The 19648-nt window shown below is 38.5% G+C and overlaps 1 protein-coding gene across 8 annotated transcripts in view; it reads left to right on the forward strand.

The window, feature by feature from the left end:
- The window catches only part of kalrn (kalirin RhoGEF kinase), a 627264-nt gene that overhangs the window by 357285 nt on the left and 250331 nt on the right, over positions 1–19648 (forward strand). For all 8 annotated transcript variants that reach the window (XM_008109458.3, XM_062971761.1, XM_062971850.1 and 5 more), the window contains one exon: positions 13966–14088. In XM_008109458.3, coding sequence (XP_008107665.1) covers positions 13966–14088 — 123 coding nt within the window. The remainder of the gene's footprint in view (positions 1–13965; positions 14089–19648) is intronic.

The raw sequence follows: 19648 nt of genomic DNA on the forward strand, positions 1-19648 counted from the left end.
ATTTGTGTTACTGTTTCTCAGCGGCCACATTTTGCTCTATATCTTCCAGTACAGAGCCATAGTATTTGCTACTATGTGGTGAAATGCATAATTACTACAAGTATCTAGCATCAGCTGCAAATTGCTTATCAATAAGTTGAAAACAGGCTTCCATATTGAAATATAAATCCATAGAACTGTTTTTTTTTTGTTTTGTTTGTTTCACTGTATTCCTTAAAAGATGTGTTTAGGTCTATGGCTTCATAAAAAGAAAAATAGCAAGTCTAGATTGAGCACAATTGTGTATATCCCAAGGCACTGGTCTAAGAATATCTTATAGGTAACTAGCTGTGTCAAGCTGAGTGGTTAATAAGGATTAAATACTCCACAGTCTGCAAGGAAACGAAATAAAATTATTCTGATCTTCAAACAATGGCACTTAAATACAGCTCAGCATAATGCCTTAAAACCCTGTTTTAAAATAATTTAATTTTCACGTAATGGTATTTCCTGAGGATATTCTGTAGAACTCCATGCCCTGTCATTTGCATAATTTCATTTGAACTTTCATATGAAATTACTCTAAAACTGTATTTCTTTTCTCCTCCCTAGAGCTCCTAATGAGAACAGATTACTTTGTTTCTTAAAGCCATTCTGATTAGAGTTATCTTACACTTTCTGTTTTTCACTATCTGTGTATTCAGTAGCACGACAATTATAATTTTTTCACAGGTAGGTTTTTTAAATGCAGGGACAGTGTTTGATGTTGCATTCCTTGAAGAACTTGTATCTCATTTGAAGAACTTGTATCCGATTAAGGTTTCTGGCTAAACCTAGAGTCTTAAAAACTAAAATGGATATGATCCAGCATAAGTTACTGTATTTATTCATGTATTCATGTATGTCAATCTCATGTATAAATCAATGGCAAGTTTTGGGGAGAAAATTATGGATTTTGGTATGATTCATGGATAAATTGAGGGTCATCCCACAGAGTGTAGTAAGCACTCATGCCACCTCAGAGGGCCAGCTGTTCCTGCCAGCCACCATCATTTGCTTGCCCATGCATTTGAAAAAGCATCACAACAGAGGGAGAGCAAGAGGGTATTGGTGCTTCTTTTAGATTCTCCTGTGATGTATTAAGCTCTTGCCTTTTGCCACTCAACTCAGAGAAATAAATGGTTCCTTTTTTTGATAAGAGGTACAGTACGCATGGATAAGGTACCCAGGTTTCTTGGGATAATATTCTAATTAAAATATCTAGACTTACGCATAAGTATATAGTGTAATCATTTTAAAATCTTGTTATTTCAAATGACAAATATGTGAGTGAGAAAAGGTAGTGGTAGGGGAGGTTCATATACCGTATTGACTCGAATCTAATGCCAACTTTTTTGGCTAAATAATATTTCCAAAATTAGGGTGCACATTAGATTTGCATAATATGGTAATCTTAATGGTGAGTCAAAGCATAAGAGGAAGCTACCTAGCTTCTTCAGGAGCACCTGAAGCTCTTATTTGAGGGACACCATCTCTAATTTAATTGCCATGGCTCAATACTATGCTATCCTGGGATTTGTAGCTTGGTGAGGAATCATCATTCTCTGGCAGCCCCCGTGATTCCAAACTACAGCCCCAATGATGTCATAGCATTGAGCCAGGGCAGTTCAAATGGATTCATTACACAGCATAGATGCACTCCAAGATTCCTTTCAATTGCTGAAAGCTTTGGTGTTCTAATATTTTTGTTTTTGAAGAAGGAATTATAAGCATGCAACCACTGTGATGCACACCTTTTTTGGCCAAACGACAACAAGTGCATTTTTTTGCCGCTGTGCGTTACATTCACCAGCAAATACTTTTATTTTGTTTCAGGGTTTTGAAAATTGAGGTGCACATTGGTTTCAATGACGCATTAGACTAGGGTAAATAGGGTATTTCACATATTGCTTCAAATAGAGAAATAGACCCCACAAGGATATGCAGAAGGATGTATGATGACTTAAGCTAACTCAGAATTCTTTTGCAATCAAATTTGTGAGGGAAATAGCTGTCTTTTAAGTCACATCATGTTAATTGTTATGCTAGGAAGAATGTGAATTAGTTGTCTGAACATTTGGAGTTAGCATCTTGGAAAGTGGGTGGAAAGTAGTCTCAGAACAATGTTGGGTACAGCCTCAGCACAGTTTAGCACAAAAGAGCATCAGAGTAGAGAGGTGGGTGTTGATGTGACAAATTCACTGATCACAGTTCTGTGTCTCTGGATGATGTTTCCAACTGCCCCACAGCAGCATTTCTAACCATTATAAACACTGTAAAGCAAACAGAAAACTTCCTCTGTAGTACTCCCGTCTTTCTATTTCAAGGCATTAAAGTATCGTAATATGTTCTGGCAGATAATACATTCCTGTCTTTCAGCGCAGGAACATGAACAGTTTATTTATAGCTCTTCCACCCACATGCTGCCTGAAATTTGCTCTACAAGGGACCACTTCAGCATTAAAATGTGTGATTCCCTTTCCCCACTGACAGTTTTAGATATTCCCCTTTTCCTGTGACATAGCTATAAAAATGGATAATGAATGAAGCCCCCATCCCCATTGGAGCTGGGGAAGCAATATGTTTTCTGCGTGTTTGAATGTTTTCAGTAAAATAGTTGCTGATATTAAGTACTAAATCAACAAATTATGAATTTACCAAAAGGAATGATGCTGGGCCAGTTTCTATATCAGTGGTTCTCAACCTGTGGGTCCCCAGATGTTTTGGCCTTCAACTCCCAGAAATCTTAACAGCTGGTAAACTGTCTGGGAATTCTGGGAGTTGTAGGCCAAAACACCTGGGGACCCACAGGTTGAGAACTACTGTTCTACTTTAATAATAAGAGTGGTTGAAGTAACTGAGGCTGTGCATGATATTGGATATCCGTAGTGATAATACAATGCGTTTTTAAGGAACATTATACTGATTATGATTGGGTGTGTGTGCAGAAACCAGTATTTACTGCACAGATGCCTGGATTTTATGCTCAGAAAACATTTCTGTGCAGAAAACAAGTTTCTTGTGCCGACTATTTTCTGTGATTAAAAAAACCTACATGAATTTTAATGCAGAATGGATTGCAAATTGTGAATATTCTCACACATCTAGGATTCTTCTTTTTGAGGTTTCTCAATACTTCAATAACCATCTGACAATGTTTTATTCTTTCTATTCATGGATCTGACACATGTTGTCCATTATTATACACCCAAATGTGTATATACACACATCCATGGTGTTTAGTCAATAGACAGAAGAATTGTTTAATATTTGAGATGTTGAAATATGAAATCACAGTGTCCAGTTGCTCATGCCAGTAATAGTAGTAATCGCAATAACAACAACAACAACAACAACTTTATGTTTATATCCTGCCACTATCTCCCCGAAGGGACTCAGGGCGGCTGACATGGGGACCAGCATAAACAAAGATTACAACACGACTTTAAAACATAATAACACATAAGCAATCTAATAAAAACAATTAAAATCAGCAGAGTAAAAATACATCATCCAACATCAACAACCAGTAACCAGGAAATAGTGGACATGTTCAGATTCGAGAGAGCAGGGCAAGGACTTGTGCAAAATGCAGACTATAGGGCAGAGGCTGCAGGTAAAGTGCTGAAAAACCTAATCAATAAATTAGGGCTAGATAGACCTGATCAGGGACTAAAACTGTCATTCAAAGGCAAATAAATATTTTTAAAGAGGGAAAAGGTCCTTGTAAAATAGCAGTTATAATGGGATGGCAGAAGTGACCAATCCGTAATCCTTTTAGCAATTTGTAGAATTCAGGAGGTTTAATATTAGGAACACCTTCCTGATGATAAGAGAGGTGTCGCAATAGAACTATTACTGGCACTAGCGGTGTAAATATCTCGACATCTTCTCCAGTGAAGGCTCAAATAGTGTCCAGACAATAATTTGGATGGGATGTTATAGCTCAGTATTTTCTGTAACAGATAGGATGTTGGATTAGATGGCATAGGAGAGTCTCTAGCTCTTTCATACTATGGCCTAGATATAGGGTAGTTTGTATAAAGTCAGTAACAGCAGCTCTTAAAATTCAGATATTTAAACTAATCGTAGATGAATTTATCTGGGAATATGTCCCAATAAACTCTGTGGGGCTTATTTTTCAGTAGTCGTGTACAGACATCATCAATAAATGAATGAATAAGAAAGCAGAAACCTTGCATATTTGATTTCCAACTTATCAAATCAACTTGCATGCTGACTTTAAGAGGTTTTTCAGCTTGATGTTTACTCTAAAGAAGATGATTTAAGAGTTATGATTGCTGCTGAACTTTAATTTTCGTAATTAAGCAAACCAGTTTTTTTTTTCACCTGAAAAATTTCAGGGTGGGAGGTTGAACCTGTCAGCCCCCCCTTTGGTGACAGGTTCAACCTAGGAAAGGCCACAAACATAGGCCCCTTTTACACTGCCATATAATGCAGATTATCAAAGCAGATAATCCACATTATCTGCTTTGAAGTGGATTATGAGTCCACACACACACACACACTTAACAGTGCTTGACTTACAACTAAGTAATATCTGTTTGGAAGAGTAAGCTAGCTGTCTATCTATAGTATGATTCCAATATCCATTGAGGATATAAGGACCCCCCCCCCCCCATGGTTCAGTGGGTTAAACCCTTGTGCTGGCAAACTGCTGACTTAAAGGTTGGGTTACTGTCCTGAAGGTTCCTGGTTCGAATCCACCCCGGGGAGAGCACGGATGAGCTTGCTCTGTCAGCTCCAGCTCCATGCAGGGACATGAAAGAAGCCTCCTACAAGGACAGTATAACATCAAATATCCCGGTGTCCCCTGGGCAATGTCCTTGCAGATAGCCAATTCTCTCACACCAGAAGCGACTTGCAGTTTCTCAAGTCACTCCTGACATGAAAAAAAATGAGGATATGTTCCAGGATGCCCTGTGGATACCATAGAGTAGCAGTGGGGGACTTAGAGAGGCTCACAAACACATTGTGGGAAATATTTTTGGAGCTTGAGTAACTGAAATCATGGATATTGAGTCTGTGGATAGAAGATCATACTGTAGTCCTAGAAATCATTCAAGAATCACGTATTATCTAATTACAGGCACAAATTAAAGTGAGAAGAAGTCAGCTTGAAGCTTACAAATAAATGAGAAAAGGATACATGTTTGTGAAAAAATACTGTAGCAAGATACTGGTGTGAAGAGAAAGTATGTTTTGACAAAAGTGTTTTCTAAAGGAATGGGTTAAATATCGACTTTTTAAATGGGTTTTAAATGATGATCCTAGGTTTGGAACTGTCCAGAATTAATGGACTGAGTATTGGCAAGCTAATAATTTCCATTAAAATGAGCAGGAATCCTGCTGGCAGAGGTGCAATTATTTTTTAACCATTTATTTGGCAGACAGTTGTGTTTTTGTGATGTGACTATTTTCTCATTTTGCAATCTGAGCTTCTACTGACTCTCTTAATAGTGGCTGTCCATTCTGCTGTTGGAGAGGGAAGGATCAGTTATATCTGGTGTATCCTTGTAACAGTGGCAGTATGAAATGTCAGCTACTTGACAATGTTATAAAGGTTACAGAAGTTAAAGCCTAAGCTGTAGTAGAAAATATCTATTGTTAGTGGCTAGCTTTTTAATACCCGAAGAGGAAAAAAAGACATGACAATACACGATGGGTTATTTTAATTCTCTTTGGGATTTAAATCATTTGTAGTGGGAAAGGCATCGTATCTCACTGGCAGAGCACACACACTGCATGTGGAATGTCTCTGGCATTTGAAGTTAAAAGAATTGGATAGCAGGTGCTGTGCAGGAGACGACAAAAGAGCTGCTGCCAATCACAGTAAGCAACAGCAAAGTAAAAGAGAAAATAGCCTGATGTGGTATGAGGCATCTTTCCAAGTGGCACTCTTCAGCGAACATGTTAGATCACATCATTCTAATCTGTCTGTGTGTCTGTCTTTCTCTTCTTCCTCTTCCTCCCTCTCTTGCTTTTCATGATTGCTAATATCTGATCCATATCTGAAGAAATTCTCATCCTTTCATTGAGTTCACTTCTATTCTGTGCTTGCAAATCGTTTCTGACTTACGGCGATCCTAAGGTGTATCTGTCATTGGGTTTTCTGGGTAAGATTTGTTCAGAGGGCCTTATGCCATTGGCTTCCTCTGAAACTGACGATGTCATCGAATGGGTGAAGAATTGGCGGCATGCTTCACTTTGCCTTCCCTTTAAACACGGAGCTTGCTGACTCCCATTACATGACACACAGATATTTCCAGCAGGGCTCCATGCTTAAAGAGAAGGTGAAGTGGAGCATGGTGCTACAGTGGCAACATGGGAGGCTTCCCATGTTTCACTAGGAACAATGGGGGGAAGCTGGATGGTTGACACTTCCCTATGTGGAATGGTGACTTGGGTAAGTCCGGGGATACAGGGCATGGGGCAGTGGGTTCCTCACCCACCCACCCACCCCGATGTACACGGTTGGGATCACCATGATGTGTGGCAATTCTGGCAGCCTTTGGGATGAGGCCCTGAGAGAGTGTATTTTACCCAAGGTCATCCAATGGGTGTCCATTGCTGAATGGGGATTCTAACTCTGGTCTACAGAGGCATGGTTCAGTACTCTGTCCATTATACCATGCCAGCTCTCTGAATTTATTTTGCCTTTGTTAACGTAACAGGCAAAACTGCTTTCATTTCTACAGATAAAGCACCTGAGGCATGGTCTTTAAATATCATTATTTTGGAAATTTTACCCCTGCCATTTCAATCCTTGTTTTACTTGAGCAATATATTTCTGCATCTAAGTACAAACTGGTTTTTTTAATCTTAAACATAGTAATGTCACAGACATGTTAGAAATATGTAGTAAATTCTTTTTTTGTAAGATGTCCTAGTACCATCTGGTAGAAAAGGGGAGCGTGTTTTATTGACCACACTGAATCAGGCTGGGTGACATCGAGAATTGCATGAAGTCACATAAAAGGCTGGGTTTGCTCTAAATCAGTGATTCCCAAAGTGGGCGCTACTGCCCCCTGGTGGGCACTGCAACAATCCAGGGGAGCGGTGATGGCCACAGGTACATATATCTTTCTGTTTAATGGCTATTTAAAAAATAATAATTTCCAGGGCGCTGAGTAATATTTTTTTCTGGAAAGGGGGTGGTAGGCCAAATTAGTTTGGGAACCACTGCTCTAAATGCTCTATTTTTCCTGTTAAAGGTAAAGGTTTTCCCCTGACATATTAAGTCTAGTCGTGTCTGATTCTGAAATGTGGTGTTCATCTCAATTTCTAAGCCAAACAACTGGCGTTGTCTGTAGACACCTCCAAGGTCATGTGGCCAGCATGACTGCATGGAGCACTGTTCCCTTCTCACCGGAGCAGTACCTAGTGATCTACTCACACTTGCATGTTTTCAGTCTGCTAGGTTGGCAGAATCTGGGGCTAATAGTGGGAGCTTGCCTCGCTCCACGGATTCTAACCTCCGACCTTTTGGTCAGCCAGTTCAGCAGCTCAGCTCTGTTAGCCGTTCATTATAGGCTGAAAGGTGGCTTGTGAATAATAAAAAACACTACACATAGAAAATAGTTAGGGCATGGTTTCCCAAGAAGGAAAAACATTTATTTACTCTTGAAGATAACTTTCCTGAACAAATGTCTGGTTGGCAAAAAATTAGACCCACCTGGAATTGCCAGATATGGAATCTTAGACTTTCTTCACTTGTTTTGTCACTGAGCTGCCACCTGTCTTTAACTCTAAGCTTTGACCTGTTGCCAAGTTTTATAGTCTCATGCCAAACTCATGCAGATCTTAAGCAGGAGTCACATCTTGCCATTCTAGAAGTTGAAAGTTTTTCTCTTTTTTGAAGTTTATTGACTCTTTGCCATAAATTTTCTAATTAAACAAAGTCACAGATTTCTCCATAGATTCTAATCTTATTTCTGTTGCCAGCTGAGTCATTTGCAGAATCTCTCATTTATCCCTTTGTAATTGTTCCAGAATTTAGAAAGTATTGCAGAAAATCAAATATCATATTTGCAGAAGTATTCCAAATGCCAATAAGAAGATTAGGTTGTTTGGAGCTCTTTAATGGCAGAAAAAAAAACAAATGATATATTCTTTAGATATTTATTTCCCCCTTTATTAATATGTCTTTATTTGACATTAGCCTGTTGTGACAAATAGGGGGGAGAATGAAAGAGAGAATCTATTCCAAACGTTGGCTTTTAATGCAACAAGAGAAGAATTTTCCTTTAATTAAATTGGAATTGGGAAGCAGTGTTGGCCATTATGCAGGATTAGTATTTATTAGGTCTCCTTTATGCTGTTTTTCTTTCCGTTGCTTTTATTGTTTTCTCATTATTATCATATCTGAAAATCCTGTCCTTCCAGAAGTGTGAGATTTCTGCATTAAGCGTGAGGATTCTGCATGTGATGACTAATCAGTGGATCCCCTTTTTTTTCCATGTATTTTTCCTTAAAGGGGAAAATGTTCTGTCATGGAGTGAATGTGCTGTAGAAGAAAGCTCCTCTTGTTGAAAAAACTGCTCATTCTTATGCACTTTTTTGCCTGAACTCCTTGGAGGCTTTCACACTCCAGTTCAGGGACTGAAGTTCAACTATACTGACCACTTAATCCAGGACGAAAGCAAACAAAACATGTCATTGATCAAATGAAAAGCCCAGGAAACAGGTCAAGGCATGAGCAGTGCATATGCACCAGAGAGTACAGTTTTGACATGTTTGTAGGATCTGCGGTGTCCGCAAGTTCATGGTCATGGTGGATTCAGGGGTTCCCTGGCCCCCCCAATTCCCCTCGTGCAGAGCACCGGAGCATCAATTCCTTAATCTATTTCGCCATGCAATGTAGTTTACACTACATGATAAAGATATATGTGATTATTTTATACTTATTTATATTTATGTAATTTGTCTTTTATTCAATGTGCTGATTTATTATTTATATGTCGGGTTGGTTGGATGATGGTTTTCTGTATTAAGTAGTTGTTTTCTATTTTGTTAGCTGCTTTGAGTCCCATTTGTGGGAGAAAAGTGGGATAAAAGTAAATAAATAATACATCTAAGTGTACTGATGCACATTACAGGCTTTATTTCAGAGTATCCTCTAATTTTGGTTATCTTGTTTTAAACCCTCTATTAGTGTTCCTGAGAGCATTCATGCACTGCAGTACAAAATTGTATTTTAGAGTTGTTTTCAATCCACATTAAGTTGTTAGTGTAGGTGTACCCAATTTTTTTCCGGCTAAGAGTCTGGGCCACTTGGTAAGCTCATCTTTTCCCCTCCTTCCTCCAAAAGCGCCTACAATTCCATCTTATTTAAAGAAAGAGTGTGGGAGTATTTTTCCCTCCAGCAGTGGGCACTTCCCTGTGTCACCCCATTGTCAGGAACCTGCGAGACAATGGGAAGACTTTGAAGGACTGAACAGTTCTCTAAACAGGAGGTAGCTTCTTCCAGTAGGTCCCTTTAAGACTCACTGGGGATTGCAAGGCTTTTTAGCCAATGCAAAGCTTTCCCAGACTTGTTTTTTTAGGGGTCACTTGGGGACCGTGCTGCTGCTAGAGCTGGCTGATGGAGGCTGCAAAATGTCTCCAGGCACATCTCTTTAGGATCTGCCTGGAGATTTGATAGACTCAATGTTAAACTAATTAAAAATTATCATAGTGTTGGTGGTAGTACAAAAATCTGGGGGTGGGGAAGAGAACACAAATAGTCCTTTTAATGCAAAACCAAAAGTGTATCAATAGTTTTGGCACTGCTGTGCAATTAACAATTGTGAACTGGAAGCACCCTCTGCTGGTTATGACCAGAAGAGAAAGTGTATGCCCTGAATTCTGTCAATATGAGCAATATATTTTATGAAAAGCATGTCCTCTAAAATTCAGAGAGGAGAAATGGGAGTGTGTACTTTTATCTTTCCAACAAGCATCTCACATAATCATCCTTGCAAAATGATAGGTGAGTGAAAGTCGATGACATAATTGTAAAGGAACAGACATCGGAGCACATCAATAATTTTCTTGATCGAAGTGGCTAATAAGCACATATAACAAAAATGTGATAAAACTTATACTGCCACTTCCTGCAATAAGAAGGCTCAGGCAAATTCTATTTTGGCAAACAATGTAAATGTTTTTTTTTCCTTATTAGAAAGCCTTATAATTACTATTAACTTTATTCATACATTGGCTTTTCGTCAGCACTAGAATAGCATATACATTCAAACAAAATGCCATTTTTTATGTCAGGAGCGACTTGAGAAACTGCAAGTCGCATCTGGTGAGAAAATCCGGTCTGCAAGGACTTTGTCCAAGGGACGCCTGAATGTTTTGATGTTTTACCATCCTTGTTGGGAGGCTTCTCTCATGTCCCCACATGGAGCTGGAGCTGGTAGAGGGAGCTCATCCACACCAGCAACCTTCAAGTCAGCAACCCAACCTTTAATCAGCAGTTCTGCCATCCACAAGGGTTTAATCCACTGCGCCACCAGGGGCTTCTACAAAATGCCATTCAAACATGCCAGTGAATAGCATTAAAATCAAATTAAACTACTGACCACATTTAAAAATAATTTAAAGCACACAGTTTTACTGAATAATTCTTACTAGTTTCAACTTCCCTTTGCTTGAATTGAATTATAACTGAAGATAAAAAAACTTTCGCAGTGAAGAAAAGGAATAGGGGTAAATACTAAGATTTTCAATAATAGCACAGTTAGCTGGAATATTTTTCAGTCATCCTTGTTTGTACAAGGGATGATTGTCTAGGAAAAATAATCAGAGAAATATCAAATGGACATCTTTTTAGCTGTCAGTATTCTTAAAGAGAAGAAAATACCTGGGAAGCTTTATCTCAGAAATATCCCATTTATGCTAAGACAGAAATAAAAGTAGAAGTTTCCATTAGCAGACCCTAGAATAGATGCACTGCCCCTATAATATGGGAGCCAATCTCTTGCATTCCTGACATCTGTGCTGAGAATTGGGGCATCTTGGAAAAATATGTTTTTCAGGTTATCAGGTATTTTGCTATTTCAGCATCTTAGATACCTGGGAGGTAGGAACACTGCACAGGTTATATTTCCCACCGGAGGAGATATTTGAGATGGAATATAGTTCATTTCAGTACATAATCAAGCATCACAACTTTCGAAATATTATCTCTCCTAAACTCAGTAATGAGGTGGATGTAGTTTCTGAATTGTACTCAAAATGCAGGTAAATATTCCTTTTATGAGAAGGAATATATGTGTCTCCTATATGTATGTTCACATATGCTTAAGATCATGACTGGAAAATTTGGAGAATCATGAAAATCCACTGTACAATCCTGTGCAAGTCACACTTTCTCAGCCCCAGGAAACCCTGTGATCGGTTCAGCCTAGGGACACCATGACTTTGAAAATATTTGGAGGCACAGAACAAAGCTAGAAGCAAATCCTTGAAGGCATTGCTTTATTAAAGAATTTATTTTTGTTTCTTCTTCATTAACAATAAAATCCCCCAGTCATACTCACTTTTCCACTGCATTTATATTTTTATGTTCATCAACTTTAAAAGTATTCTGGTTGACTTCAATATAATATTGGCTATTAATACTGAACTAAACAGAAGTACAATATGAGATTAATTGTTCCACCAATTAGGGTGCATTTTGTTACCTGTTTTTACATTTCAGCAGCAAATTGCAATTACCGTTTTTTAAAAAATAATAATCTGAAATTGCACAAATAGGGGAGGTTGAGGTCTACACTTTGTTCATTCTATAATTCTTTCCAACTCTATAATTCCGTTATTTTTTGGTTCTGTAAAAATCTCTCTCTATAGTGTTTAGTCACAGGTTGAGAAACATTGGTGTTCTGCAAAGTAAGAGGGCTCCTTGGAGATCAAAGTTTTAAAGGAGGAATTCTTGACTTTTTTCCCCTAATAGTTGTTTTGGGTGGAGCACATACAGTCCAGGTTCCTATTGCCTTTCTGCTCCTGTCTATCTGATTTTGGGTGAGCTCTCTCTGTTCATGACTTCAAGTGTTTATTGACTTCTTGAAAAAGAGGTAACTATGTCAGTGGTAAAAAGCCAGTGGTCTCAGTAAAGAGGTAAAACCCTCAATATTTCTGGCTACAGCTACTTGACTCATAGAACATTTATGTATGACAATTTCAGCTGAATTGTCTCTATTTATGCCAACATTTATACTGCATGTTTGGAAACAAAGACGTTACAATATCAGAAGTATGTTTTTGTTATCTTACATTTTCCTGTTTGGGTGATGTGTCTTCTATAGACAGCTGTAGGATAACTGATATGTTTTTAGAAGGAGGCTCCTTTAAATCAACAGTCACATTGTTTTCAATGGTATCAGTTACGTTGGGTAGGTTGGAATGTGACGTTACTTGAAAAGGCTTGCATCTCACCATGTTATATGGTTTATAATTTGCCTGTGCAGATTTAGTCATTGTGCATCTAAGGAAAGTATTCTGTTTTTTATTGGGAGTTGCATGTCAGGGAAACATACTGCTAATGTCTCTTCCAGATGACAGAGGGGTTGTTGTTTCTGTTTGAAAACCCAGCAATTCAAAGCAGATTCATTTCTGCTATAAAACACTGAGTGATCATCTAGAAATGCATGTTATGTATGACTGAAATAATAGATGACAACTATTCACTAATGGCAATTTATCAGTAAACAGTGAAAAGTATTTTCCTATGGATTTCACTGGGTTTGACTCAGAAAAAGCATTGACTCTTTCTGCAGATAGACTCCTTAGGCCAGGGGTCCTCAAACTTTTAAAGCAGAAGGCCGGTCCACAATACTTTAGACTGTTGAGGGGCCGAATTATCATTTGAAAAAAATATGAACAAATTCCTATGCACACTGCATATGTCTTATTTGTAGTGCAAAACAACAACAACAACAATGAAAGAACAATACAATATTTAAAAATGAAAACAATTTTAACCAGCATAAACCTATCAGGATTTCAATGGAAAGTGTGGGCCTGCTTCTGGCCAATGAGATAGTCAAGTTAATTAGGATTGTTGTTGTTGTTGTTGTTGTGTGTCTTCAAGTCAATCCAGACTTTGGGCAAGCCTAAGTCTAAAATAATTTATTTATTTATTTACTACATTTATTTACTACATTTATATCCCACCCTAATCACCCTGAAGGGGACTCAGAGCAGCTGTATGTACATACAATATATTATATTATTAGCATAGCACAATATTAGCATTATATATTACTACAGTAGAGTCTCACTTATCCAAGACTCGCTTATCCAAGGTTCTGGATAATCCAAGCCATTTTTGTAGTCAATGTTTTCAATATATCGTGATATTTTGCTGCTAAATTTGTAAATACAGTAATTACAACATAACATTACTGTGTATTGAACTGCATTTTCTGTCAAATTTGTTGTATAACATGATGTTTTGGTGTTTAATTTGTAAAATGATAACCAAATTTGATGTTTAATAGGCTTTTCCTTAATCCCTCCTTTTTATCCAAGATATTCGCTTATCCAAGCTTCTGCCGGCCCGTTTAGCTTGGATAAGTGAGACTCTACTGTATATTGAATTATACCACTATAGTGTAATATATAACATATAATTCATATTATTATATGGTATTATTATTAGTATTATATTGTATAACATTATAATATTTTATCAATATTATATGTATATACTATATATTATATTATTAAAACTGATATAAAATATTATATTATAAAACTGAAGGTGGGGGCCAGGTAAAGGACCTTGGAGGGCCGCATCCGGCCCCCGGGCCTTAGTTTTGGGACCCCTGCCTTAGGCTATGGAGTCCATAAGATGTTGTGCTGTTAATGTCCATAGACATTCAGATCATTTTTAAAAGCCATAGAATATCATTATATTTGCTTTATTTTTTTTTCTAGGTGCTGGACTGGATTGAAAACCATGGGGAGGCCTTTCTTAGTAAACACACTGGGGTTGGAAAATCCCTTCATAGGGCAAGGGCTCTTCAGAAAAGACATGATGATTTTGAAGAAGTCGCACAGGTAAGAGGGTGAAAGATTGGAGCAACTTGTATTGACAGACAAATGACGTGAAATAAAATGTATTTGTAGATATGGGAGTGAGAATCAATTAAGCTCACAAATCTTGGAAAAGAGCTTGAGGTGGCCTGAAGAATTAATGCTAGGTGAATCAAAACTGTCATTCTGCCTTCAGAGGAGTTGGGTTGTGGTGAAGTGGATAGGAGCTGAAGTCCAAAATTCCTGGAAGAACAGAGTTTGAGAAACACTGCCTTATAATATCTCAGCTATCACTTCGAATCCCATAAGGTTTGTCACCCTCCCAGCTACCATTATACAGCGCTATTAGTCAACATAGAATATACAATCATCTGAATGCTCTTTTGTTCTTTTTGTCATATCCTTAAGGAGAATGGCTTACAAGCTGAAAGACACCATCATGTCCTTTAATTTATTCCTATTTTTCTTACTTATACTTTCTATTTTAATGTCAGAATTAACTTATCTCCTCATTGGCATTTATAGCCACAAGTAGATCCAAGCATGCCTCTCCTTAATTGATGCTTCCCATAACATACATTCTGAATTCCTTTGGGCTTATTTTTTAATTACTTAAGCATCCCTAAAACCCTTTCGCCATTATCTTTCCATGGTCTACTGTCTCTTACTGACTGCTTACTATTAAATAAGAATAAGTTGAAGTTATAATTTGTTTTGATGTACAATGGGATGTGTGATCTTTGTGATCTCATGAGTGCAGGTGTTGTGATTCAGGTTGAAGGCTACATGTGTGCAGTTTTCATTTTCCTGCATTTTGATATAGATTATTCTGTCCACACTGCTAGCAACAAAATGGAAGGGAGGCAAACAGAGGAGCTGATATTGTTGGTGGTGGAGCGGCTTCAGGGCTTCCATGGAAGGGTGGGAGGCACACTAATAAAGCTTGGAAAACTGATTGTCTGTAGTCTCTACCAAACTGTAAAAGGATTTTTACTGCTTCCTCTGGCTTCTCTGGATGTCCATTTGGTAGCAAATGGATGGTAATAGTCTCCTAATCACTTCCTAGCATATTACAGATGGACAGTTAACCAAATGCATAAAAGTGTGTTATTGTTGGTTTATCACTGGATAATTTGTTGGTTTATCACTGGATAATTTGCATTCAATATGCAAATGTCACAGTCTATTCTGTTGTTAAAGCATAGACTGCATCCAATATTCTCTCCCTCCAGCTTCAGGGCTCAAAACGGACTCCAACAATAGGTTTCCTAAGCTGTCCAAAGCTGGTTTTTTAGGTGAATGGGAAGATCTGTGCAGAAGGGAGGATTGTAAGAAATAAAATGAACAGCAACAACAAGGCAGGGGTGTCAGAGAAATGATACCAGTAGCTGCTTGCAACTGATTTTACATATAAATGAAAACATGATTTTACACATAAATTAAAACTAAAACAATTTAGCGAGACTAATTAGACAATCCATAAAGATATACTTCTTTTGTGGCTACTTAATGGTTGTGATCTTTGCTGGTTGAAAGCTCCTTCCAGAGAAAAGGAATATCGACCTATTGTGGGAGGGGGCCAGCAGTGATTTTGAAAAGGATATAAAGGTAAGTGAGTGCTTGTCAAGTTCATCCCCTCTCACTATTTTACCACATGTTCACCACAGTGAGGCTTCCTATGTCATTGCACCAATAACTCCAGACCTACAAATCTAGCATCCTTTTCCAAAGTAAACATAAAGCTTTCCGCTTCAGTAATTTTTGAGGAAGCCATAAATAAAATGTCCCTGCAGCATGATAGTCTCATCAATTTCACACATTAGGCTATTAAGTAATGCTGTTATTACTCAGAGCACAGTGTAGTCTGAAGGTGGTAGCTGGTGCCAAATGAAAACAGAAGATACAGATGCTGGTAAATTGCTCAGTGGGAGAGCATTACGGGCTTTTTTCAAGTGTGTGTCTGTGTCTGTGTTTACTTCCTTGCAGCAAGGCTCTGTTCACTTCTGTGAATTACCTCCAGCTGTTCTCAAAGCCTCTTTCTGCAATGCACCTGCTCTTTGCTTGGGATAGACTGGGGCCTCTTGAGCATATCTTAATCTGTAGAAGTGGGGGATGAAAAAGAAATAGATCAGTGGATGACCTTGACTCAAAACAACAGATGGATCTATATTTATTTATACAAACATATAATCATAATTATTATCAGTATTTCTATCTTCCCTCATTAAAGTAAAACAATATTCAGGGCAATTCTATTTTTGCACTGTTGTGTGAACAAGAATATTTGGCCCATGATTGTCTGTAATATAAGAAACTATTGCCATATTTCTAGTGGAAATTGCAGGATGCACCTTCTGTTTTGATATAAATATTTTGGAAATTATTTTTCATTTTATTTGGAAAGAACAGGCAGAAAGGCACAAATGTAAGGGGAAATAACAACAACAACAACTTTATTAATATCCTGCCCTATCTCCCTGAGGAGACTCAGGGTGGTTGACAACAAATAGCAGCAAATAGTCAATGCCGTAAAAACTAGACCAAGACAAATAACCCAACCCACCTAGACCTAAACATTTACATCAAAGGTATTTATTTATCATGTCAAAGAATGTATTTAAAAACACAAACCAAGTTCAAAACTTGGCATTATACTAAATGTCCTTTGACCAGTAGCTGGCCACTTGGAGTGCCTCTGGAGCTGCTATAAGAATATCCTCTATTGTGCATGTGGCAAGGCTCAGATCGCATTGTAGGAGGTGGTCTGTGGTTTGCTCTTCTCCACATTCGCATGTCATGGACTCCACTTTGTGGCCCCATTTCTTAAGGTTGGCTCAGGATTAATAGCAATAAAAGTGATGAGAAGAAACCATATTTGTGTAGTTCAATAATTAACTTTAAAAGTAGTAGATTTTGCAAACTTTTATTTCTCTATTAAATCAATTTACCTTAAGCTTCATAGGATCAGTGTGATTTACAACTATTTAAAACCAAGTACAAATTATAAACTATGAATACAACAGTTAAGAAGTGATAATGTAGAAAGACTTGGAACAAACCTGTTAAATCACACTTTAGGGCAGGTGTGGGCAAACTTGGGTCTTCCAGATGTTTTGGACTTCAACTCCCACAATTCCTAACAGCCTGAAGTCCAAAACACCTGGAGGCTCCAAGTTTGCCCATGCCTGCTTTAGGGCCTATTTTAGGATCTACTCCACAAGCAATGATGACAAAAAAGAAACTGTTTTTGTGGCCCACAATGGTGTTGGAATTTTGGGTGGTCAAGATGTTGCTTTATAGCTCTCAGAATACAGAGGAGGAAGCCCCCTCAAAATCATTGTGATTAAAGGGCAAAACATATTGCTAAGAAATTCACTCATATGCATTTGGACTTCATATGGAGAGTAGATTCTGCAGAGGTAATTGAAGCAGGCAGTTGTCTCATTTTGATGGATGGTTTGGGACAAGTTGCTTGGAGATAGCCATTTCTTTTTAAGATCAGTGCCCATTTTGGCCGATTGCTTCCAAGGGAGGGCTAGCCAATTGAATGGTGAAACTGTGAATGATTAGTCAAAAGGGGTGTGTTCCAAAATTTCTAAAAGAAGCAGTTTTAAAACCTCTCTTGTAGAAACCTTTCATGGAATTATAGAGAGAAAGATCAGAGAGATTAGCTATAATACCCTGTCGAACAGGAACAGAAAGCTAAAGCATTACCATGAGATGGCCATCAAATGTCTGTTTAGAAACCTCCTTGTGATATTTGGGAGGCTGGGAGATGATAAAATAAATGGACCCTTGGCATCTACTGGGATTTGGTTCCAGGGCCCCACAAAGATACTGACGTCCATTGATGCTCAAGTCCCATATAAAATGTAATAGTATCACTGACATAGTGGCAGAATCAAGGTTTGCTTTTTGTAGATTTTTTTAAAAAACAATATTTTCAATAGATAGTTGAATCTGAGATAGAATTTGTGGATACAAAGAGATGACTCTAAATATTAATTAAATCTTCATCATCTGATGCTGCTGCTAACAATGCTGTTAGTATGCTTGTTTTCTCAATGGCAACAGTTAGTAAAGGAGTGTTGTGCGGTTTCCGGGCTGTATGGCCATGTTCTAGCAGCATTTTCTCCTGAAGTTTTTCCTGCATCTGTGGCTCAAGTCTGTAGTCCTCAATGAGGAACAGTTAATTAGCTTCAGAATAGGCTGAGGGAATCCTTTCCCCACAACTCCTGAAAGTCAGTTGAAATGTATATGTTTGCGCTCTCTCTCTCTCTCTCTCTCTCTCTCTCTCTCTCTCTCTCTCTCTCTCTCAATCTCTCTCTCTCTCTCTCTCTCTCTCTCTCTCTCTCTCTCTCTCCCTCCCTCCCTCCCTCCCTCCCTCCCTCCCTCCCTCCCTGCCTCTCTCTTTCTGCTCTCATCTTGACTGGTGGTGTAGAATGGATACTCTTCAGGTTGCATACCTTTGCTTAAGTCTTCTGCTGTTTCATCCTTGCACTCAGACCTCTCTCTACTCTCTGTGTTTGAAGAGATGTAGTGTTTGGAGGTTTTTCCTCTTCTTTTGAAACTTAGAAGTTATGGAGTTAGGGAGAAGTTTAGACTCAATTCTTTCCTATCAAAAGCTGTATTCCTTATTTGTAAATAAACTTTTTTGGTAACTTTAAAGATTGAACTCTGCATCTTTGCCTGCGAAGCTTAAAAATCTTTTGCACCGACACAACACTTCACCTTTCTGCTTGCTGTTGTCAGGTCCCTGGCTGCTGGGCACCAATAACCTTACACAGAGGCCAGTCTCTATCTAATATCTTTATTAAAGAAATATATAAAATCAATAAAAACAAGTGAAGAATATAGTTCAGAAGCAGACCTTTCAAATGAGGTCAAATATAGTCCAAAAATGTATTGTCCAATAAATGATATTAGAGTTCAAAGTTTTAATCCACTTGACCGAAACACACACTTTGCCAAGCAATAGTGTGGGGAAATAACAGAGTCTTAGAGTCCAATGAAGCTTGACAACAAGGCAGGAAATAAACTTGATTCTTGACTAGGTCCGTGACTGGAGACAAGGCAAAACATGAAGCATGAAGCAGGGTCCGTGGTAAAACCGCGAGGCAGGGCAAGGCTTGAAGCTTGATCCGGGAAGCAAGGAACTGGGGTACGAAGTCCACACACGATCTCTCTCCTGAAGGTGATCAATTGACTCCGCAAAGAATCCTTCGCGCCAAACACCTATATTGGGTCTCGTTTTCCCGCCAACAGAACTCTTTCCCTAGAGAACGAGAAGCAAAACCCAACTCTGTCCAGATGTGTGACTCCTTAGAATTTCCCAAGGGAAGCAGGCCTAATCAGCTTGATGTTTGGCAGCGATGCGTAAACTCCTCCGTTGGGCTTCTCTGACTCCCCTTTCTCTAGAATAAGATTCCTTCCTGGGAAACGGAGGGGAGTTCTGCCCAAGGCCTGTTTGGCTGAATTCTTGAGGGCAAACATCAACATCCTGCAGGTGAAGGGACTCCGGCTCTTGCTGAACCGGCGAAAACCCCATGTTTTCCTCTTCATCTGCCACAATAGTACTAGGGAC

This window comes from Anolis carolinensis, chromosome 1, assembly GCF_035594765.1.
Source record: "Anolis carolinensis isolate JA03-04 chromosome 1, rAnoCar3.1.pri, whole genome shotgun sequence".
In the NCBI taxonomy this organism is placed as follows: Eukaryota; Metazoa; Chordata; class Lepidosauria; order Squamata; family Dactyloidae; genus Anolis; species Anolis carolinensis.